The following is a 24,828-nucleotide window of genomic DNA, read 5'->3' on the forward strand; positions in this document are numbered from 1 at the left end:
TCATGCCTATTTTTGGAATGGGATGTATTATATGATTGAGCAGTTGTCTGCTCTCTCTTATCCGGTGTAGATCAAACTGGGTCATAGTGTTTATGGGCAGGGTATCATAAAAAGCTGCTTAGAGTTATGAACCTTGAAAAACTAAAGATTGTAAGCTGACTGTCTTCTTTCATCCATAAATAGTTCTTATTCCGTATTCATCATTCTTCTGCACAATGTTTATGGGCATAGTATCTCCGATAAACTTTCTGACCAGCTGGATACACCCAGTCACTCTTGAGTTATGGCCCTTAATTTTAAAAACGGTGTCCACTTGTTAAATTAAGCTGTTCTTATCCTGACTTAGAATTTGCATGAGCATATGTTTGAATGGGAAAGTGCAAAAAATTGAGATGTTTTAAACCATTTGGAAAAATCAGAATCTTTGAAGAGATAGATTTTACACAGTTTTTTTGTTCCTCCATCTTGTACTTCTAATTAAAGACGGCAGATCAATACAGCAGTTATGAAACGCAGCTTTGCTAGTCTACGTTTGAAAGTACAATCAATAGAAGCGGAATGAAGAAACAAACAAGATGTAAATTATGGGCAATTTAAACGCTTTTAATATCCGTGCCGAATATGGTAAAAACCTCGTCATATTCTCATTAATTCAGGCAGTGCGCTTTGAAATTACGATGCTATTTCCTTCTAAGAAAGGAGATGAATGCCATGTAACATGTAATAGAGTTTCATGCTAGTGCTTTATTGTTTTGTTTTCGTGTATTAAATGACGAGGGCTTTTATATAATAATGCGTTCATAAATAATATTAATGTTTGTGTGGATATTTTCTGTAAATGTAATTTTCCTATCCAAGATTTAAAAGTTTTTATGTTCCAGCTTATTCAGGGCTTTTTTTTTTTTTTTTACATAAAATTGGTCACATACCTATATTTGGAGTTGATTAGAATGTTTTTCTGCAAGTAGATATAAAGAAACACACCTGTCACCAGTATTGCATCAGTTAAAAAGCTATGTTCAATGACCAGTCTCAGGTATGCTGGCATCAGATTACTTATGTCAAAGCTAAAATCTGATCTGATCACTACTTCTCCATTCATTTTAAAATCTGATACAGTAAAAAAATGTATGTAAAGAAAAAATGATTTGTCTGTACATCTGTCTGTGTGTAAGCAAAAACGTTTAACAGGAAGATACAGGTTAAATAACCACCAGTGACTTGTCATTATTGTTTGTAAGGGACAGTTTTTCATGCATCTTAAATGTAGTCAATCCAGAAATTGAAGTCACAGCCATTATGTAAATTTTTTATCTGTCATTTTTTCAATACTGGTGACCTATGACTTTGATTGCCTATCTTTGTTTCTTAGGTGATTGTTCTTCAATATCCAAAGTTTGAAGAAATTCTGTTATTGGTAAATATTTCCCCCATTTCATATACAGAAACTGTAGTGAATGCATTTAATTCATTTCTTACTGGTATTTTCTCCTCAAGTCTCTCAAAGAAGGCAATGATACAGCAGTGTCTTAGTTACAACTTTCGGTGACACACAGATTACTTCTTCAAAGTTACATTGTCATTTGTCTGCTTATGAATAGGTAAAATTTCTTTTGTAAACGATCATACTTTAGCATATAATATAGCTTTTGGTCATGGCATGTTATTTATGATTTTGTTAAAACTGCAAGATTCCTTAAGTGCAGTATACTGTATAAGAAAGGAATGGTGCTTGTTTAGTCGTATGTAGGGAGATTGTAAGACTTCCTTCCTTAGGTTACAAGTTCAGTCATTGGGTGAGGCAAATGTTTTTCACAATGGTAAACATAAAAGGCAAAAGCTACAGTATGTCAGACCCTTACCAAACAAACAGAGGCAGTTTAAGATTTACCCTTCTATTAAGTTCATTTGGGCAAAAGGATTATGCTGTCTTATCCATTTTGAGTTTAGAAATCCAGTCTGTAATCTGAAGGAGCAGACTGGTTATTTCTTGGCACAGTCTTCGCCAGTCACAAGATTTCTTTCCCAGACTGGTTTCCAAAAGTTAATTTTATCATGTGTGTTTATTAGATGAAAACCATTATTTCTACTCAGTATTAGAGATGGCCTGATTATCTTTGACATCCGATTATAGACTGGTATCTTAAAAAAGTGGCTGACTTACATTGTCATTGGCTCTAATTGATTGTGGCTTGATTTAGATAAATCACCATCTGTTTGTGATTCATTGTAGAAAAATACGACTGGGTGTCAGGGGTTTGAATTCTGTTTTGGTGGCAGTCATACCATAACCCATTTCATATGACACCAGTCTGGAAATGATAAAAATGATCAATAGTCTCTGAATACAGAAACTGAGCTTGACATTACTCTGTCAGCAGCTTTTTTAAACTGGACTCAAACTCTAAACCTGTTTGTAATGTTTAAAATAAGCCTCATTCTGAGTTTAAACTAAAGCCAGGTTATCCCATGCATTGATATTGATAAAGCTGATTCTATTATATTAATTTTCCTCATAACACCACAAGAATTTTCTGAGGAACAGAATATAAAAAAATGAAGGTTTAAATCTTACTAGAAAGTATTGAAAAGTGGAGATGTCAATATTTCACTGGCAATATTTACATTTTGTAATAAATATTTCTTTCGCTAGTGTGTTCAAGGACCTTTTATATTGACTTAAATAAAGTCTGTTCGTAAACACAAACAAGAAGTTTTATAAATTCCCTTAAATTACCTCAGTAGTTTTCTTTCCTTTTCAAGAGCAGTAGTTAAAGAGGCAATGCTAGCATACTATGTCAAATTCTTGTATGCCCAAAGAGAAATTTGTTTTAATGTTATTTGATGGCAAAGGTTGTCTGTACATCTGTCTGTGTGTAAGCAATTTCATTTCCACTCAGTAACATAATGCTTTGACCTATGATCTTCAAACTATATGAAGAGAGCCCATGGGCAGTGGATGAAGCCTATTGTTTCAAAGGGCAAGGTCACAGTGACTATTGGTACAAAAACCATGTCTGCTCAGTATCTTGAAAACCTCATGACATGAGATCCTCTAGCTGGCATACACATTGTCCATGGTCAGTGGATGAACTTTATTAATCCCCTTCTGGTTGAAAACCAGTTTCGGGGACTAAAGGATTGCGCTTTTCGGTCTGTCTATCATTCCATCATTCCATCCGTCTGTACATCCACAATATCGTGTCCGGTCCATGACTTTGTCATTCATCAAGAGATTTTTATATTACTTGGCACAAATGTTCACCATGATGGGACAATGTGTCATGTGCTAAACCTTGACCCCTGTTCAAAGGTCAAGGTCACAATTGGAGGTCAAGGGATTTTAATATTACTTGGCACAAATGTACCCCATAATAAGACAATGTGTCTTGTACAACTTTAAGACCCCTAGCTCAAAGGTCAAGGTCACACTTGGTAGTCAAGGGTTAACATGTCATGAACAGGGTCTGTTTCATGTCTGGTCCAGAACTCTGTCATCCATCAAGGGATTACAATATTACTTGGCATAAATATTCCCCATCATTGGCTGACAGGTAAAGCACAACACCCAGAACCCTAGCTTAAAGGTCAAGGTCTCACTTGGAGATCAAAAGTCAATAGGTTTTTCTTGTCAGGTCCATAACTTTGTCATGCAAAAGATTTAGATATCAGTAGGCACAACTATTCCCCTGGATCAGACGACGTGTCATGCTCAAAAACCTGGACCTTAGCTGAAAGGTCAAGATTACACTTGGAAGTTAAAGGCCAAAAGGGCTTTTTACCTGTCCGGTCTGTAACTGAACAATCCTTAAAGGGATTTTAATATTACTTGGCACAAATGTACCCCATGATAAGACGATGTGTCATGCCCAAACTCAAAGGTCAAGGTCATCCTTGAAGGTCAAACGTCAATACAGTTTTTAGCTCACCTGAGCACAAAGTGCTCAGGGTGAGGTATTGTGATCGCTCACCGTCCGGCGTCCGTCCGTCCGTCCGTCCGTCCGTCCGTCTGTCCGTCCGTCCGTCCGTCCGTCCGTCCGTCCACACTTTCCTTTAAACAACATCTCCTCCTAAACCAACAGGCCAATTTTGATGAAACTTCATAGGGATGTTCCTTGGATGGCCCCCTTTCAAAATTGTTCAAAGAATTGAATTCCATGCAGAACACTGGTTGCCATGGCAACCGAAAGGAAAAACTTTAAAAATCTTCTTCTCAAAAACCAGAAGCCCTAGAGCTTAGATATTTGGTGTGAAGCATTGCCTAGTGGACCTCTACCAAATTTGTTCAAATCATGACCCTGGGGTCAAAATTGACCCGGCCCAGGGGTCACTTGATTTTACATAAGAAAATCTTAAAAAATCTTCTTCTCAAAAACCAGAAGCCTTAGAGCTTAGATATTTGACATGTAGCATTGCCTAGTGGACCTCTACTAAAATTGTTCAAATCATGACCCCGGGGTCTAAATTGACCCCGCCCCAGGGGTCACTTGATTTTACATAGGAAAATCTTCAAAAAATTTCTAAAAATAAACCAGAAGGCCTAGAGCTTAGATATTTCACATGTAGCATTGCCTAGTGGACCTTTACAAAATTTGTTCAAATCATGGCCCCCGGGGTCAAAATTGACCCCACCCCAGGGGTCACTTGATTTTACATAGGAAAATATTTAAAAAATCTTCTTCTCAAAAACCAGAAGTCCTAGAGCTTAGATATTTGACATGTAGCATTGCCTAGTGGACCTTTAGTAAAGTTGTTCAAATTATGACCCGGGGGTCAAAATTGACCCCGCCCTAGGGGTCACTTGACTTTACATAGGAAAATCTTCAAAAGTTTTCTAAAAATAAACCAGAAGGCCTAGAGCTTAGATATTTCACATGTAGCATTACCTAGTGGACCTCTACAAAATTTGTTCATATCATGACCCCCTGGGTCAAAATTGACCCCGCCCCAGGGGTCACTTGGTTTTACATAGGAAAATCTTCAAAAATTTTCTAAAAATAAACTAGAAGGCCTAGAGACTAGATATTTGACATGTGGCATTGCCTAGTGGACCTCTACAAAATTTGTTCAAACCTGGTCCCCCGGGGTCAAAATTGACTCCGCCCCAGGGGTCACTTGATTTTACATAGGAAAATCTTTTTAAAAAATTCTAAAAAAAACCAGAAGGCCTAGATCTTAGATATTTGACATGTAGCATTGCCTATTAGACTTTTACAAAGTTTATTCAAATCATGACCCCTGGGGTCAAATTGACCCTGCCCCATGGGGTTACTTGATTGTACATAGAAAAATCTTCAAAATTTTCTAAAAATAAACCAGAAGAGCTTAGATATTTGACATGTAGCATTGCCTAGTGGACCTCTACAACAAGTTTTCAAATCTTGTTTTTAAAGTTACTTAAAGAAAATTTCAACTATATTTTCTCATAATTCTTTTGATTGATTTCTATTATGATCTTTTGACCTTGAAGACTTGTCCTTAAGTGCAATGATAACAGGTGAGCGATATAGGGCCATCATGGCCCTCTTGTTTTCCTGTATGATTGGTTACTCTGTCTTCCTGGATAGGAAAAGGAAAGTCAAAATTAAAAATATTTTCAGTGAAATTTAACATGTATTAAACACTCGGGGGGAAAATGATCAGTGTTATAGTTTTGAATAAATTTTTGAGTAATCTGGCCCAAATCTGATTAACCACTTTAAAAAAAAGAAAAAAGATGAAATCAAGTCATGTTAAATTATTTCAATGCTTGATTGAAGTTCTATTTCAGAAATAATACAAAAATGTACATGTAGCTTGAATTGTACTCAATTAACTTTTCTGTTTCTGCTTTCAGGCACTGGATGGCTTCTTATTTGTTGTGAATTCACAGGGAAAAGTTGAATTTGTGTCAGAAAACGTTTCTCAGTTTATAAAATATACACAGGTAATGTAGTAAAGAATGTTCAGGCTGTCATAGAGTTTAATATAAATCATTAAGTGAAAATAGCAGTTTTCTTAAGAATTCCCCATGTAAGAATTAGTAAATTTTGAAAATCGCTGGTTGGTGTATAACTGTATTTGCATAAACTTCACTAATGCCACAACTGTCTGTTTCCCCCACCCATGTAAACAGAGGATTTTCATTCACATGCATTAGGATTAAAGTGTAAGATTTCTTCTTTAATGAAGTTGATATAAGGTAATTCAGGACATGTCTTTGATCTGCTGTATGTCAGACAGGAACTGCCAATTTGTAAGCCATGGTTTGTGCTCTACAGATACAAAAAAATAATCTTTCATGTCAATCCTTTCTAATGAGCCATGCCAGGGATAAAGGTTCCCTGGAGTAAATTTAACTTCATTGATTTTCAGCAGAGTATTGGATTTTCTAAAGTGTTCTTCTATTTAATAAACAATCTGCTGCCCTGAGTGATTAATTTTAATAAAAAAGGAATTAATTTTATTGTTGCATTTTGTAGTGGTATAGTACTACTGGCATTTTTTGTGCCTGATCAAGATTGCTGTTTGGATTATTGCTTCATTCTTATCAGATAATCTCCCTTGAAGTTTTTGGAAAGGCCTTGGTTCTTTGGGTTATGGTCATTTATTTTTAAGAGAGATGACTGTTTTGTAATGGCACCAGTGAATTTTTTTCCAGCTGTTGAGTTGTCAGTGATAAGCCTGTGAAATGTGCAAGGTTAAAAAAAGTATGAATTATTTTAGTATTTCCTTTGGACATTTTAGAATCCACTTGATCAATACAATGACCATCATAAGACCTGGTCTGCTGTCTCAACATAAAAGAGTGAATTTTTTTTTTCACAAGTTAAGGCTTGAAAATAGTGACAAGGTGAGCTTTTGTGATCGCTCAGGGTCCGTCGTCCGTCAGTGCGTGCGCGCGTAAACGTTTGCTTGTGACCACTCTAGAGGTCACATTTTTTGTGGGATCTTTATGAAAGTTGGTCAGAATGTTCATCTTGATGATATCTAGGTCAAGTTCAAAACTGGGTCATGTCCCTTCAAAAACTAGGTCAGTAGCTCTAAAAATAGAAAAACCTTGTGACCTCTCTAGAGGCCATATATTTCACAAGATCGTCATGAAAATTGGTCAGAATGTTCACCTTGATGATATCTAGGTCAAGTTCGAAACTGGGTCACTTGCCATCAAAAACTAGGTCATTAGGTCTAAAAAAAGAAAAACCTTGTGACCTCTCTAGAGGCCATATATTTCACAAGATCTTCATGAAAATTGGTCAGAACATTCACCTTGATGATATCTAGGTAAGTTTGAAACTGGGTCACTTGCCATCAAAAACTAGGTCAGAAGGTCAAATAATAGAAAAACCTTGTGACCTCTCTAAAGACCATATTTTTCATGGGATCTGTGTGAAAGTTGGTCTGAATGTTCATCTTGATGATGTCTAGGTCAAATTCGAAACTGGGTCATGTGCGGTCAAAAACTAGGTCAGTAGGTTGAAAAATAGAAAAACCTTGTGACCTCCCTAGAGGCCATACGTGTGAATGGATCTTCATGAAAATTGGTCAGAATGTTCACCTTGTTGATATCTAGGTCAAGTTTGAAACTGGGTCACGTGCCTTCAAAAACTAGGTCAGTAGGTCAGATAATAAAAAAACATTGTGACCTCTCTAGAGGCCATACTTTTCATGGGATCTGTATGAAAGTTGGTCTGAATGTTCATCTTGATGATATCTAGTTCAGATTTGAAACTGGGTCAACTGCGGTCAAAAACTAGGTCAGTAGGTCTAAAATTAGAAAAATCTTTTGACCTCTAGAGGCCATATTTTTCAATGGATCTTCATGAAAATTGGTCAGAATTTTTATCTTGATGATATCTAGATCAAGTTCAAAACTGGGTCACATGAGCTTAAAAACTAGGTCACTATGTAAAATAATAGAAAAAACGACGTCATACTCAAAACTGGGTCATGTGGGAACAGGTGAGCGATTCAGGACCATCATGGTCCTCTTGTTGTCATCTACCTATATTTATTTCACCTCAGTTGTGAAAAAATGCTAAGGCTTGTAAGAGTTGAAGGTACACCATCAAAATTAGGTTTGCAGATCAGTCACAGAATGAAAGCATGTCATTGGTCAGTTTTAAAACTATGCTCAGAACCATTCAGTCACATGCATTAGTTTTGAGATGGATCTCCATTATCAGGTTTTGTAACCTATGATCCAGTGAGAAACAAACACTGGTAACTCTTGAGGAGAAGCATTAATTTCATGACCTTGAAGGTTTGAATGCACAACCTGACTGTAACTAGGCTGAAACCTTACTATGTAATAACCTGCATATGTATAATCAGGGTTCATTCAGTCTCAGAAAGTCCAGAAATATGATGCCTATTCTTTAAAACTCCTTAAAAAACATCCAGGAAAGTACGTGCTTTTTTCCTGTCTCATTAAAATGCTTGAAAATACGTAAAAAAATGCTTAAAAACTATGTAAGTTCAATGAAGTTCTGTAGATAAAAAAAGTGGTTGTGACTGTATGTTATTGGTATCATGGTTTAACTAATAGGGGGCCAACAGGCATTGATATTGGCAAGCAGAGTGTAAGTTATTTCAAAAAATAAGTCAGCATTGGAAACATGGGTTAGACTGGAGTAAAATCACTTGGTAAAAGTGAAAGACATTTTGGAAAGGTTTTGTCAGCAGAAATGAATAAGAGTTAGATTTTTTACTCTTCTGCTCTTCAGATTGTTAATCCTTGAAAACATTGAAAATCTGGTCCTGAAATGCAAAGGGAAATCCTTTAGTCTAAGAAGTCCTGAAAGTTATGCATGGTTGGTCTGTATGGACCATGATAATAAAGTCCAATCTGTCTCATTCAAGTCTAAATTTGGTTGAAATGTTTAAGAAATTATGAGGGTCATACTCCAAGTACATTATGACTTTCAGGTAATTAAATTTTGATTTATGGTAACACTAGGCTAGGATATTCCAACTTAAAAAGACCTTGAATAGTGTAAAAAACTACTTGAGCCGTGCCATGAGAAAACCAACACAGTGGGTATGCGACCAGCATGGATCCAGACCAGCCTGCGCATCCACGCAGTCTGGTCAGGCTCCATGCTGTTCGCTTTTAAAGCCTATTGGAATTGGAGAAACTATTAGCGAACAGCATGGATCCTGACCAGACTGCGCAGATGCGCAGGCTGGTCAGGATCCATGCTGGTCGCATACCCACTATGTTGGTTTTCTCATGACGCGGCTCACTTGATTAATTTCTGTTTGCTTAGTTAGCTTGATAGGGAATACATCTGGCTATCAGTTAAGAGGTTTAGAGCTTAGTACCTTGTTGAGGTGGTGTTACGGCAGTATGACTCAAGCTTGATTATAGAAATTCATTCATTCTTAGTGTTTTATTGTTGTATGTAATAGTCACCGCCTTTCTGCATAGTACAGTTGGTGTACAGGAATGTTTGTAGGCATATAATACCGTTGTTGTCGAGCCCGCTTGGGGTGAGTTCAGTATAGTCGTCACTTTTAGCGGGTTGGTGTGCGTTCGTGCGTCCGATTTTGTCCGGACCATAACTTTGCACTGACCAATCTTGTTTATATCTGGCATGAATGTTAACCTCAATGAGAGGGAGTGTCATGCGCAAACCTAATGTTGTATCTCAAAGGTCAAGTTCACGGAGGTCAAAATGAAGTTTGTCCAAAGCATTTCTTCTTCATGCATGGTGGGATTTTGATGTAAATTGGCATGAATGTTCACCATTATGAGACTGAGTGTCATGCGCAAGATCCAGGTCCCTAGGTCTAAGGTCAAGGTCACACTTAGAGCCAAAGGTGCGGTCAGGCTCGACATGGGCATGCAGAATGTATTTCTAGTTTGATTTAGTACCATTTTTCAACAGTTCTTCTTGTCAGTTTATGCAACGATGAAGTTTTTAGTGTTCTTGGATTCTGTATCTATACTGACATGTTTTTCACAGGCAACTGACAACTTCCTCATGAATCAAAAGTGGAGGATAATGGAAGATAAATCACTTCAAATCTGTTATTTCCTTTCAGTTAATCTCAAAAGTACAAATTCTTTGCTCTAACCACTGAGCTACGTTTGCAATTCGAGGGCTCAATGCGAAACTAGTCTATCTGCTTCTATTTCTATATGCACTCTGAGCCCTTGAATTGCACTTAAGCCAAATGAAATAAACAAAAAGTAAACAAACTTTAAATGTTTTGAACTCTTGCACACACCACTTTCTTATCATTGAAACTGTGTTTCTTTTTTTCAGGATGATTTAATTGGCAAAAGTGTCTACAACATCATCCATGTAGGGGACCATGCACAGTTTAGCAACAACCTCCTGCCTATGTCAGTCAGTAAGTAGAACATAAAAGCATGCATATTTTGTGCATACACCAAAGATTAATAATAATAATTTATCAAGTGTAACATCCATTATGCACACTTCGCATGCACATAATGAAAATTTGGACAGAATGGAAATATGTGACAAATGGCTCACACAAAAATCTACAGTAATCTATTTTACTCAAAGGGGGTATACTATTTTTCTCCTGTTGGTCTGTCTTGTCAGGTTGGTTCGTTAGTCTTGTCTGACACATTGGGGTTTGACCAATAACTTTAAAATGCTTTGGCCTACAGTGATCAAACTTCATAGGTGTATATTAACCCTGTAAATTTTGGGGTCATTATGTCAAAGGTCAAGGTCACAATGATCTTTAAACTAAAATTGGTTTCAGATCAATAACTGAAAAGATTAGTCAAACTACTTAGGAATATTGTCTTTGGTGACTGCAGGACCCCAATTGCTTTTGGGGCCAGTAAGTCAAAGGTCAAGGTCACAGTTCTTTATAAGCCTTTAAGTTTGAAAAATATCCAAAACTGTCCTTGAAAAAGTGAATTTTAGAATACATTGTTTAAATTCTTCCAAGAAGCAAAAATCACATTTGTGTCAGTATCAAACTTACTGTGAATACATTATGTACTGTACAGTGAAGACTTCATAATAAGCGTAACTATCTGTGTAAAATCTGGCATCTTATTTGAAATAAAATTTACACTATATAAAGTAGAAGAAAAACTCTTCGTTTAGCCTCTGGTAAGGTCCATGTCTGATAACAACAGTTAACAGCTACGATCATGGTTTAATGGTTGTATATATAAGTATATTAGTTTATAAGATCTTGTTTTAGTGGTGTTTAAATAATAATAAATGTGTCACCATTGTTGGGAGAATTAATGATGTAATTTTTCAAAGAGAAGGACTGTAAAAATTTGTCAGGTTTCTTGTGTTTAATCATGCACTTTACCAGTCAAATAGCACAAACATTTTCTAGCAGCATGGACTTGTACTGACACAGAGATAAAAGCAAAACTGAAACAGTAGTGTAAGGCTTGTACCTAAAGGTCAAATTCTCACTTGATAAAAGGTTTTTAGTGGCATATCGATTTAAAAAAAAAAATCGTTATTGTTCACCTTAAGAAGAAAAAAATTGCCTGTATTAAAATTACTGCTTTTATTACTGTATTTCTGATCACAGGTAATCATTACTGTGTTACTGATCACAGGCAGTCATTATTGTATTACTGATCACAGGCAATCATTATTGTTTTACTGATCACAAGCAATCATTATTGTTTTACTGATCACAAGCAATCATTATTGATTTACTGATCACGGGCAATCATTACTGTATTACTGATCACGGGCGATCATCCTATGAAATTTTACCACTGTAGGTGCAAGACCTCCAGTTATTGAGTAAAACAGTTTCGAGTCTGTGATTACAATTTAGTGTAAGAATACTTGCACATGCTAGATGTCAGAGGAACTTTATTTTGATGCCTCTTGTCAGAAACACTACTCTTTCAAGATTTGAAACTGAATTTTATTCAAAAAAATGAAAACTATTTGATAGGCAGCAGAATTTTTTTTAGAAGGTTGTTTGTGTGTTTTAGAAGAGTTCAGAGATCATTTAAAACTTTTGATATTTGATTGTCTAATTCTGAGCCTACTCTTTTTAAATGGAGAAATGGGATGGTTGAGTTGCTAGACAGATTTCAAGACTTGGTTTTATAACATTAGCACCTTGTTAGTTCATAGTGTTTATTGTCTTTCAAAAAAAGTAAAATTGTTTTGTATTGAAAATTTTTTCAGGTAGTGGTATAGGAGGAATAAGTTGGCCCTCAGACAATCTTGTTGGTAAAGGTCGTGTGTTCAGTTGTCGCTTGCTCATTAAGCCTTCATGTAAGTGTTTTAACAGTTGTTTTTTTCTGATTACATGTTTATAATTTTATAAAAAAAATTTATTAAGGGAGACTTTTTTTTTTTCAGAAATTATTTTTGTGTCAAAAAATGAATACAAATAAGGGGGTAATGCCTTTAGAGCATCAGTAAGTGGATTTCTAACATCACTGGCCTTGCTTAAAGCATAAAAAGTGCAGCTTTGCAACTTTTTGTTAAAAAATTGAAAAAAATATTCTCCAAGGCCATAAAAACATTTAGGGTCGGGCCAAAAATTTAGGGTAGGTCGGGATACCGGAAACAAACAATTTTTTTTTTTATGCCTAATAAAGACTGTTTGGCAAGTGTACACGGGTGTGTAAAAGATAGACAGTTACTGTGAGTGAGCAGCAGTGTTTAAGAGTGATGCTTAAATTTTTAAAACCTTGTGTTTACCAGTGTTAGGCAAATTTTAGGTTAATGCATTTAAAGCATCATTAAGTTGTGTTATGTAACACAGATCAGTAAATACAGATGCATAATGTATAGCTGATTATCTGTCCTGGAATGAAAACGAAAAATATATAACAAATATGGTAAAAGTTGTTTACTGACAGTCAGTGTGTGCAGAGTGATGATTTTGTAGGTAGTCATCAGTGGGCATAAAGTATAGAATGATAGTTGTTGTCAATTTGGTTAATTGGATAGTTCAACACGGGCTTAGGTTCAGATATTTGGGGAAAACACATATTCTATATGATGATTTAATACTGAATGCGCTATGCTGGTTTTCTCATGATGCGGCTCATTTTCCTTTCTTGCAGGTAATGATAACGATGATTTGGAAACAAAACAGACCTATGTTCATCAGTACAAAAGCTTGCAGATTTCATCCATACTTCATCCATCTGATACCTTCACGGAAAACTCGGACAGTAATGGTACAGTAAAATCATTTGAGCCATGCCATGGGAAAACCAACATAGTGGGTGTGCGACCAGCATGGATCCAGACCAGCCTGCGCATCCGCGCAGTCTGGTCAGGCTCCATGCTGTTCGCTTTTAAAGCCTATTGGAATTGGGGAAACTGTTAGCGAACAGCATGGATCCTGACCAAACTGCGCGGATGCGCAGGCTGGTCTGGATCCATGCTGGTCGCACACCCACTATGTTGATTTTCCCATGGCACGGCTCATTTAAATTTCCTTGTTTTGGTTGAAATGACTATTTCTGAATATGGTGTCATTGATTTCTAAAGTTAAGATAAAATACATTAGAATTTTATCAGTTCATTTAGGTCTGATGTAATGAAATAATACTATATAAAGAAATACATAAAAATTAATACCCAGAAAATATCCATAATTTACAGAATGTTAAAAAGCTTGACAGTGATGTTGAACTCATAATTCTGGTTGCAGGTTTGAATCCTTTAGTTAAGGGAGAATGTGACCAGTTTTGGTCTGTTAATTGCTTATGAAGTTTTAAAGAAGAACAGCTTGTTTAGGTCTAACCACAACAGACTGGGTCTCTAGTTATGAAATTAAGGAATGACCTCCTCAGGGGTGTAGAATTCCTATGTCCCAAATTCTCTGACTCGGGACTTTTTGCCGTCAAACAAGTGCATTTTTATGCCCCTGGCATCTACTGATGCGGGAGGCATATAGTGATGGTCCTGTCCGTCCGTTCATTCGTTCGTGAGTCCGTCCGTACGAGGTTAACCAAATGGGACCGTATCGTCTAGCATCAATACCCCTAACTAGAATGACTTGATACTAATGCAGATGTAACCCGTGACCATTCCTCATCTTCAGACATCACCTGACCTCAGTTTGACCTTGACCTTGAACTTGACCTCGTTTTGGATTTAAGTTGCGTTGTATCAACAAGGATGCCACCGGGGGCATCAAGCGTTTATAGAATGCAGCTACTAGTTTCATTCTGTTTGTCAGCGGACAAGCATACATTTGCAGGTATAAATTGAGAAAACAAGAAGAAGAATTTAGTAATACTGTTGTTTCAAGTTTATGGAGAAGATTAAAAGATATAACATACTAAATCCATGTTTTATCCGCCGAGGGACTCCTGATTGCCGCAGTTTTGGAAAAGAACATGGATATGCATCTAAGTTTAGCATCTGTTTCTGCATTCTGACTGGCTCTTGGTCTCTGTCTCAAGTGATTTTTGCACACGGTAACTCAACGAGTAGAAACCGGAAACAAACAATTCTTGCAAAATTTCAGACAAATTTGTTGAGTTTGAGAAAAATGTGAGTCAATAGTCAGGCAAAAACAAATATCAAAAGCACAAGGAGATCTTGAGTATAATACAAAATGGACAGAACATTTCACAAGCAGTCCTGATTTTCTTCATTCAGCTGGCTTCGCATGGGCTATGTTTTGGGCGTGGGATTTTGTTATACTGTATCTGTTGCATGTTTCCACCCTCGCTGATGCGACTTCAGCCTTGTATAGAGGCAAAAGTGCTGATAGCTTATTTTTTGTCACAGAAATAAAATCTGGACTAGGCCTCACCAAATTAAAAAGTTGTTCATCGGATTTGCCGCTCGTATATTTTCAGAAACACAAAAAAAAATATTTTTGTTTGTTTTTGGCTTGCGCTTGCCCCATTGAAAAAAATCTATCCAACATTTTTGGTGCGCTACTTTTTACAGACGTAAAAGTGTATAAATGCTTATAATTCCAGTCCCAGATTGTTCTCAAATGGATTTTAATCAAAATAATAAATAGATACTACGCCACATCGTCTATAATAAATCATAACACTTATATTTAGTTGCATTAAAGTTATTTCCCCTTTATGCAGTTACGCCATTTTCTTCAAATGTTTACCAAATTACATTCTCCAAAAATCGATTTATTTCATTGAAAACTGGATGAAGAAAAACACTATTTTGTTTGATAACATCAATCTACATTATTTTGGTAAGGTACATGGACATCATGCTCGACTTTTCTGAATCAGAGCTTTGCCAGTAAAAGGGGCATAATAGTCAGAAGCTATTAAAGTACAGAGCTATTGGTCATTATATAAAACTTAATGAAAAATATTCTGTGTTAAAAAGGGGCATAACTCTGTCTAGATTCAGAATTAAGAGTATTGTTTCTCCTGGTGTAGACTTTGACAGTAAATAACTGTTCTGAGTTTCAAATCAGAAGCTTTAATAGATCTAGTAACACTCACATAGATATTTGATGTATCAAAAACTTTGTAAAGTTAGCTAAGAATGCTACATTTTCATAGCAGTAAATATTCAAGTCACATACGTATGTGATAAGTATGGTGTAAGGTTATGCATTGTTGTTTATTACATATTTTCTAACAGCATTTTCAAAAGCATGCATTATTTGATTACAGTGTACTGTATGACAATGTTATTACCTTCCCCCCCCGAGTTCGCTTTTTTGTGCGTCTGCATGTCAGATTTTCTCAACCCCTGGGGACTTACTTTTTAATTTAAAAGGGCTATACATTCTATTTAAAGGTTTTTATTAGTCAGTCGAGAGACAAATGAAGACAAATATATTTCTTCACTCTTCGCTCGCTCCTGATTTTCTCAAAAACCAAAAAAAAATATTTAAATTATTTTTTCGCTCGCCGCCTCAAATTTTTCAGAAAAAAATCCGATGAACAACTTATCAATTTGGTGTGGCCCAAGTGAATTTTGACCGCGGACAAGTGGATATTTAAGTCTTACTTGTCAGTGGACAAGTAAAAAATACTGGGATTTCCACACACCTGTACCTGGATAGTTGAGTCGTACTTTTGTCATGTATGATTAAGTGACCTTTGATATTTCAGACACGACCTCCAGTCTAGTGTGTATTGCACGTAGACTTCCTCTTGCAGAGAAGACTAATACAATGCTTGGAGTTGAACAATTTACTACAAAGCAGGATTTAAATGGAAAAATAATTGGCTGCGATATCAGGTAAGCAAGATCTTTTGTATTTGATATACCTTTTTTCATGCCCCCGAAGGGAGGCGTATTAGTTTTCAATTGTCTGTCCGTTTGTTCGTTAGTTTGTTTGTTCGTCACAAAGTTAACTTTTTGCATGAAGGCACTTTACTTGCAAACCACCCAGGACCTTCAAACTTCATATGCTGATAGTACTTATCGAGTACACGACCCCTACTGACTGGGGTCACCAGGTCAAAGGTCAAAGTCACCAGGTCAAAAGTCAAGGCGCTGCTCACAAGAGACAAAATGCAGAAGATGAGCTATTGGGGTAACTGTCTCTTCATCATTTGAAAGTGTTGGTTAACCATTTTCTTAAAACTAGATCCTCTTATGAAACTGTACAGTTGAATATGATAAAACTTGGCATAGATTTTCCTTAAATGGTCTGCAGCCAAAGTTGTTCAAATGGTTCTTCTTGGTTGCACTGTAGAGGTCATCCACTGCCAGTGAGCTGTGGCCATGTCAAGCTGAGGAAGTTACTGAGTAGAAATAATATTGCTCACAGAGAGATGACAAGCGCCAGTTTAGGATTTGTCCCGTCGGACCTTTAAAAATCTTGGTCCATAACCAAGAGCTTTAGGTAAAGCAATTGGAGCATGGGTTATGTGCTATTTTTAACAGCTGACCTATTACTTGTAGAAAATGTTTAGAAGAGATTTAGGAAATGTGGATACAGTGACAACATTATATGTCGTCTTTATGTAGACAAACCATTTCTATTGACTTTTTACTGAGAAAAGTTCTTTCTCACTTGAAGAAGCATTTGAATTAAAATATAGGAAAACAGGCCAGAAAAGAAATTTTCAGCTGTTTCATTCTCAGCTGACTGTATACAATAAAGATTTTCTATGTTGGAGAAAACATAACAAAAGCTGGGAACTTGTAACATATGCTCTCTCTATATAAATTTATATATATGTCATCTTTATAAGTTATTAACTGCGCACAAGTTCTGCAACGGAAATATAGGAGCGTAGTATTCGTCCGCTAAAGAACGAGTGCATATTTCCCAAATGCAGAAATAATAACCTTTTTATAACATATGTATCTACACGTATAAATGTAATATAAATATTACAAATTTGTTTAATAGCCTAAATAAGATTGACAAAACAGAACTAAATAAAAGCAATAATGCAACAACACACATTAAATTACGTCACTCACTCAGTATAAAATTCAGGTGTCAGTGTATGGAAAAATATTGACTCTTCCAGTACCATTGTAACTTAATAATGTGGAATAGAAATGAATATGTTATAAGATATGATATTCACCAGAAGAAGACGGTATTATTCTCTCCTGGTGAATATCACATCATATCCAATAGCTCAATAGTCTACAATTGATTTATTTTATCAGAGTAACATTTTCATCTTGGTGTAGGAAAAAAACCTCATGTATTTATTTGTACGTCAAAAAGTGAAAAGTACAGTACAACCTCTCCAGAGCGGCCCTCTCTTAAGCAAAAACCTCTCTACAACAACACCATCAAAATTTACCTAAGCTGAAATATAATATCAAATTCCCCTCTCCAGAACAACAACCTCTACATAACAGTCAATATTTGTATCTCCCAAAGGGTGTTGCTCTACAGAGGTTGCACTGCACATGGAAATGTTACGCCATGTTTATGAGTCATTTCACTTGACATTATTACTATTACGGTGTTCTGAAAAAGACTGAAGTAGTAGATTTGAAAAGCTTATGAATGTGACTTGTCTTCTTGTTTATACTACACTGGGAAACTGCCAGCATTTCTTAGATTCAAAATGGAACTTACAGTTCTAGTTTTTGACATATTTCACAGAAAAAAAACAACAAAATCTTTGAAAATCATTAAATGACATATATTATGTTAGAAAGGTAGCAGTTTTGACCAGTGGAAATTACATCACATTTTTACTAAATGGCTATTTTACCAATAAGCATGTTACAATAAATACTTCCTAAAAGTCACTTATTAACCTGATTTTTGTAACAAGCAGAATTGTCAACCCAACTTCAAACTTGTCTATAATTTTAGTTTTTCTTTTAAAAAGACTGTATCCTTGAAACTGATTAATAACCTAAAAATTACGTAATTTTATTGTTAGAAGACGATATAACAGGTGTAATAACACAGTAATATAACACACACATTGATCTAGCAGTGAGATAAAGACTCAGTTTTGTCTGTCCTGCTGATTTACAACCAATAAATAAAATCCTTGTTATTTGAAAGAAGTGCATTAGAGGAAAAATTGATTTCCCTATGTAAGGTAGCTCCAATAGTAGATAGTTTGTGTTGTTGTAAGTTTTGCATGAAGTATCCTGTATTGTATTTATGTATAGCCATTCAGCATTGGGAATGAACAGTGGCAGGTTGTAATTTTCCTGTAAGTCCTTTAATCAGCAGATATATTTCTCAGTGAAAAGGTGTTGTTGAAAATGGCACCATTTGTAAAGTAAACATTCAGTACCTACCTTCTGTAGTTAATCTGTTATAGCTTTAGACAGTTTTGACTGTTTTATACATTTCATACATGCGCATGGAATGATTATATAACAATAATATATAACAGGCTGTCTGTAGTTCCTAAGGCTTGTACAAAAAAATAAAAACATTTAAAAAAAAAAAAGAAGAAAAGATACGAAAAACCCAAATCATTGTCAGTGGTTACTGTAGGTAGTGCATTAAAGGCAGTCTTGAATTGAATGATTTTGAGTTGCAAATGATACATAACAATTACCAATTAACACTTAATTCCATATGATGTGAATGTCACTAGAATTGTTGGTCTCCATGACTATAAATTCTCTGGGAAATAATGTACTCAGTCACACAGACTGTACATCTGGAGATAATAATGTTGTTGTTGTTGTTGTTGGCTTGTGATCAAAGAGCGTTATATAAATGTGAATTCATACGCAATTTTCTTGACTGTGAAATAATTTAATTTTGTAGGTAAAAAAGTTGAAAATGGATATTCATGGGGACCTAAAACCAATTATTTCAAATTTTGAAGACAGAAGAAGGAGAAAGATTATTTTGGATGTAATTTCATGGATTGCTTCATTGGACCATGAACTCCACATAAATTAGTTCCCCATGAGCATGTATGTAAAGATTGCTTGCTGAGCATAATAAATTGGAAATAAATGCATTTTTGACTTTAAATTTTTTTCAGTGGAATAGCACCAGGACGATTTAGCTGCCCAGATTTTGTTGGTCAGAATATACAAGAGTTTTGTCATACAAATGATTTACAACAATTGTCCAAACATTTACAAGAAGGTAAGATTATGCAGTAAAAGTTTTGTTGGAAATATCTTGTGGAGGTATGAATCAGGATTGACTTTTGAGCACACCTGGCCACTTCATGCTCATGGCAAGCTTTTAAGATTGTTGGATGTCCATTTCCAGTGCAGTTATTTAAACAGAATATTTCTTCTTGTATGAGGTTCTTTTGAGAGATTTTTGCCAAAGTTTTTAGAAAATAATCAGGATAATTAAGTAAAAGTAAATAAGAATTTATAAATGATTCATTTTTCGCCATTTTTAGCTTACCTGAACAGTGTTCATGGTGAGCTTTTAGTATAAGTAGATGGAACAGTCAAGTTTGTTTAAATGGGTCAGTGTGGTCCCTTATAGGGGCTGCCAGAGCTAAATTATAATAGAGGAACTTTTTAACAACTTCTTATACAGAAGCACTTCATGGGTCTTCACCAAATTTGGTTTTTAGCTCACCTGTCACAAAGTGAAAAGGTGAGCTTTTGTGATGGCGTTGCGTCCGTCGTCTGTGCATCCCTCCGTCTGTAAACTTTTGCTTGTGACCACTCTAGAGGTCACATTTTTAATGGGATCTTTATGAAAGTTGGTCAGAATGTTCACCTTGATGATATCTAGGTCAAGTTCGAAACTGGGTCACGTGCCATCAAAAACTAGGTCAGTAGGTCTAAAATTAGAAAAACCTTGTGACCTCTCTAGAGGCCATATTTTTCACAAGATCTTCATGAAAGATGGTGTGAATGTTCATCTTGATGATATCTAGGTCAAGTTTGAAACTGGGTCACTTGCCTTCAAAAACTAGGTCAGTAGGTCAAATAATAGAAAATCCTTGTGACCTCTCTGGAGGTCATATTTTTCATGGGATCTGCATGAAAATTGGTCAGAACGTTCACCTTGATGATATCTAGGTCAAGTTCGAAACTGAGTCACGTGCCATCCAAAACTAGGTCAGTAGGTCAAATAATAGAAAAACCTTGTGAGCTCTGTAGAGGCCGTATTTTTCATTGGATCTGCATGAAAATTGATCAAAATGTTCATCTTGATGATATCTAGGTCAAGTTCGAAACTGGGTCAACTGCGGTCAAAAACTAGGTCAGTAGGTCAAATAATAGAAAATCCTTGTGCCCTCTCTAGAGGTCATATTTTTCATGGGATCTGCTTGAAAATTGGTCAGAATGTTAATCTTGATGATATTTAGGTCAAGTTCGAAACTGGGTCACGTCCGATCCAAAACTAGGTCAGTAGGTCAAATAATAGAAAAACCTTGTGACCTCAGTAGAGACCATATTTTTCATGGGATCTGCATGAAAATTGGTCAGAATGTTCATCTTGATGATATCTAGGTCAAATTCGAAATTGGGTCAACTGCGGTCCAAAACTAGGTCAGTAGGTCTAAAAATAGAAAACTCTTGTGACTTCCCTAGAGGCCATATTTTTCAATGGATCTTCATGAAAATTGGTCAGAATGTTAACCTTGATGATATCTAAGTCAAGTTTAAAACTAGGTCACGTGTGGTCCAAAACTAGGTCAGTAGGTCTAAAAATAGAAAAACCTTGTGACCTCTCTAGAGGCCATACTTGTGAATGGATCTCCATAAAAATTGGTCAGAATGTTCACCTTGATGATATCTAGGTCAGCTTTGAAACTGGGTCACATGCTTTAAAAAACTAGGTCAGTAGGTCAAATAATAAAAAAACCTTGTGACCTCTCTAGAGGCCATACTTTTCATGGGATCTGTATGAAAGTTGGTCTGAATGTTCATCTTGATGATATCTAGGTCAAGTTTGAAACTGAGTCAACTGCGGTCAAAAACTAGGTCAGTAGGTCTAAAATTATTAAAATCTTTTGACCTCTCTAGTGGCCATATTTTTCAATGGATCTTCATGAAAATTGATCTGAATGTTCACCTTGATGATATCTAGGTCAGTTTCGAAACTGGGTCACGTGCGGTCAAAAACTAGGCCAGTAGGTATAAAAATAGAAAAACCTTGTGACCTCTCCAGAGGCCATATTTTTCATGAGATCTTCATGAAAATTAGTGAGAATATTCACCTTGATGATATCTAGGTAAAGTTCAAAACAGGGTCATGTACCTTCGAAAACTAGGTCAATAGGTCAAATAATAGAAAAACCTTGTGACCTCTGTAGAGACCATATTTTTCAATGGATCTTCATGAAAATTGGTTAGAATTTTTATCTTGATAATATCTAGGTCAAGTTCAAAACTGGGTCACATGAGCTCAAAAACTAGGTCACTATGTCAAATAATGACGTCATACTCAAAACTGGGTCATGTGGGAAGAGGTGAGCGATTCAGGACCATCATGGTCCTCTTGTTAGTTTTGTAGCATCCTTTTAAGGTAGTTCTGCACATTTGGGTATTTTTTTTTCGACTTAAGAATTTGATTGAACACTGATTTTCTAAAACTTAAGAATATACTTAGAGAATTTGGAAGATAAAAAGGAAGGGTGATATGTTTGATTTTTGGCTAGACTGCTTAAAACAATTTGGATCTCGCACAAGTTTTCATTATGGATGTCTGTCGGAAAATCACAATTTTGATAACAGATTCCCTAATAGAAATTTTTCTATAATGTAGGTTTTTAATGAAACTTATCCCATTCCCAAATAAACATGTAGTCTGTAATATGGTGAAATGAAATGTACATGTCTGTCTGTTTGCTTTTGAGATATTTATCCATGATTAAGTGACTTGTACATCACATGCTGATTTTAAGACATAATTTTGAATTACTTAATGTGTCAAACATTTTAATGTCATTTTATCTTTAGAAAGACAGTAAGATTGCCAGGGTAATTTAAATTTAAATTAAAGATTTACCCACAATTTGCCATTAATTCATTGAATGATGCCATCCAAGCTTCATTCTGCTTTGTCTGTATAAAACACCTTACACCATTTTTATTAAACGTGCAGAACTACCTTAAGTTATTCTCTAAATTTCAAGTGGTCCCACTTGGGCCCTAAGGGCAGCCAGTAGAAATAGAAAAACCTTTAAACAACTAATTTTCATGAACCAGATGATGGATGTTAATCAGACTTGGCCTGTTGCATCGTTGCATTGACCTCTTACATTTTTTTTCTTAAATGGTTCTGCTTGCTACCAGAGCTAAAATTAAAAAGAAACCTTGACAACCCTCGAAACTTCTTGTGATAAAAATCTTCACCAAACAGCTTGATCTATAATAGTATCCTTGCATGGATCACTCTCTGCTTCTGTTCAGATGATTTGGTATATCAGGGGCTGCCAGAGCTAACAATATATAAATAAAAACTTTATGCAACTTTCTTTTCCTGATTTTCACTAAACTTAATCTGTAGTATGCTTGGGCTGTTATTTTACAATTTAAATGAAATGGTTCCACTTGACTGAACGTAGTGGTTACCAAAGTTTTTTAATAACTTCTATGAACTGGAAGGATCAGACTTGATCTGTAGCCTCCTTTGTTTGACTTAGCTCAAGTTTACTCTAGAAGTTACACATTTTGGGGCTGTCACAGCTACAAGATAGAAAATAGCTTTATTTCACTTTAAATGAAATGCTTAATAGATGTTCCCTTGATTTATTATGCCCCCTTTCGAAGAAAGATGGGTATATTGTTTAGCCGATATTGGTCAGTCGGTAGGTCTTTCGGTTCGTAGACCAATCCGTTTCCTAATGATAACTCAAGAACGCTTGGGCCTAGGATCATGAAAGTTGATAGGGAAGTTGGTCATGACCAGCAGATGACCCCTATTGATTTTGATATCAGTAGGTCAAATGTCAAGGCCACTGACCCAGAACAGTAAACTTTGTAGTACGGACAAGATCCCCTCTGCCATTTCAACGAGGCGCACTTAGATTTTTAGCTTGACTTTACAAAGAAAAAGTAGAGCTATTGCACTCGTGTTTGCTTCACCATCGCAGTTGGTTAAAGTTTTTGATAAAGTCAAGTATTTTGTTACTATTAAAGCTTTTGACTTGAAACTTAAAATAATTACTAACTGTCAAAGTCTACACCAGGAGAAACAATCCCCATAACTCTGATTGAATTTTGACAGAGTTATGCCCCTTTTTAACTTAGAATATTTTGGTTAAAGTTTTTATGCCCCCAAAGGGAGGCATATTAGTTTTCAACTGTCCGTCCGTTCGTTCGTCACAACGTTAACTTTTTGCATGAAGGCACTTCACTCGCGAACCACTGCACCCAGGACCTTCAAACTTCACATGCTGATAGTACTTATTGAGTACACGACCCCTATTGACTTTGAAGTCACCAGGTCAAAGGTCAAGGTGCTGCGGGGGCATTTGTCACCATTAGTGACAGCTCTTGTTGATATAGTCAAATATCTCTGTTACTATCAAATCTTTTGACTTGAAACTTAAGTAGTTATTTACTGTCAAAGTCTACACAAGGAGAAACAGTCCCCTTAACTCTTATTATTTGTATTTGATTGAGTTTAGCCCGTTTTACTGGCAAAGCTCTAATTCAGAGTCAAGCACTGAGGAAAGTGGAGCGTGCTGTCTTATGGACAGCTCTTGTTTCAATTATATCCAAATTTTCACTTCATTCAATTTAAAAATTTATAGTTATCACATTTAAAATTGTAATTTCTTAATTTGTCTACCATTGTTTTTCCAACATTATAGATTTATTCAACAAAATAAAAAAATGTAGGGTATGTTAGTCTTTGTGAGCAGGGTTTGGGAATTTGGCCAAGGGTGGGGGTGGATTTTTCCAAACATTCTTGTTGATTCAGTGCAGAGGTAAGAGTTTTGTCTTATGAGAATATAAATACTTGCTCCACGGAGGTATCATAAACTAGAGGTTATACACTAATATGAGTTTTGTAACAAGACTTTTTCTGTTTCAGCTGTTAAAAATGGAAGTAATACAAGTGGTGTATACCGTTTTAAAATGCAAGAGAGTCGCTATGCCTTTGTTCAAACTAAAAGCAAATTGTTCCAGAATCCAATCAATGGATCATCAGAATTTATCATGTCAACTCATTCTATTATCAGGTAAGGTATTATTAAAATTTTCTGCATTCATATCTTAAAGTGAATGGTTGTATATTTTTCACAGAAATTCTTACAAGATCTAACCTACCTTTTGTTGAGGTCAAAAGTAAAACGTTTCAAAATGCTCAAGGTGTTATCTTACCCATATTTGAAAAACTTCCTGGTCAGGTGTCATTTATTTGAATTGGAAGTCTTCATTTGCCAAGAGTTTATCGTGACCAGATTTGGCATAGCATTTTAACAGTATTACTGACATTTTGTTCAGACTAAACCATTAGCTAGTGTTATTTCTAGAGCGACGCAGCGGGGCGCCCCGCCCTGCCCTTTTTAATTGCCGCCACGCT

The 24,828-nt window shown here is 35.9% G+C and overlaps 1 protein-coding gene across 4 annotated transcripts in view; it reads left to right on the plus strand.

Annotated features, from left to right (window-relative positions):
• The window catches only part of LOC123539859 (nuclear receptor coactivator 2-like), a 136,646-nt gene that overhangs the window by 64,727 nt on the left and 47,091 nt on the right, over positions 1-24,828 (plus strand). For all 4 annotated transcript variants that reach the window (XM_053527167.1, XM_053527165.1, XM_053527168.1 and 1 more), the window contains 7 exons: positions 5,837-5,926; positions 10,251-10,338; positions 12,141-12,230; positions 13,031-13,147; positions 16,028-16,157; positions 19,358-19,464; positions 24,337-24,484. In XM_053527167.1, coding sequence (XP_053383142.1) covers positions 5,837-5,926; positions 10,251-10,338; positions 12,141-12,230; positions 13,031-13,147; positions 16,028-16,157; positions 19,358-19,464; positions 24,337-24,484 — 770 coding nt within the window. The remainder of the gene's footprint in view (positions 1-5,836; positions 5,927-10,250; positions 10,339-12,140; positions 12,231-13,030; positions 13,148-16,027; positions 16,158-19,357; positions 19,465-24,336; positions 24,485-24,828) is intronic.

This window comes from Mercenaria mercenaria, chromosome 16 (assembly GCF_021730395.1).
Source record: "Mercenaria mercenaria strain notata chromosome 16, MADL_Memer_1, whole genome shotgun sequence".
NCBI classification, from domain to species: Eukaryota; Metazoa; Mollusca; class Bivalvia; order Venerida; family Veneridae; genus Mercenaria; species Mercenaria mercenaria.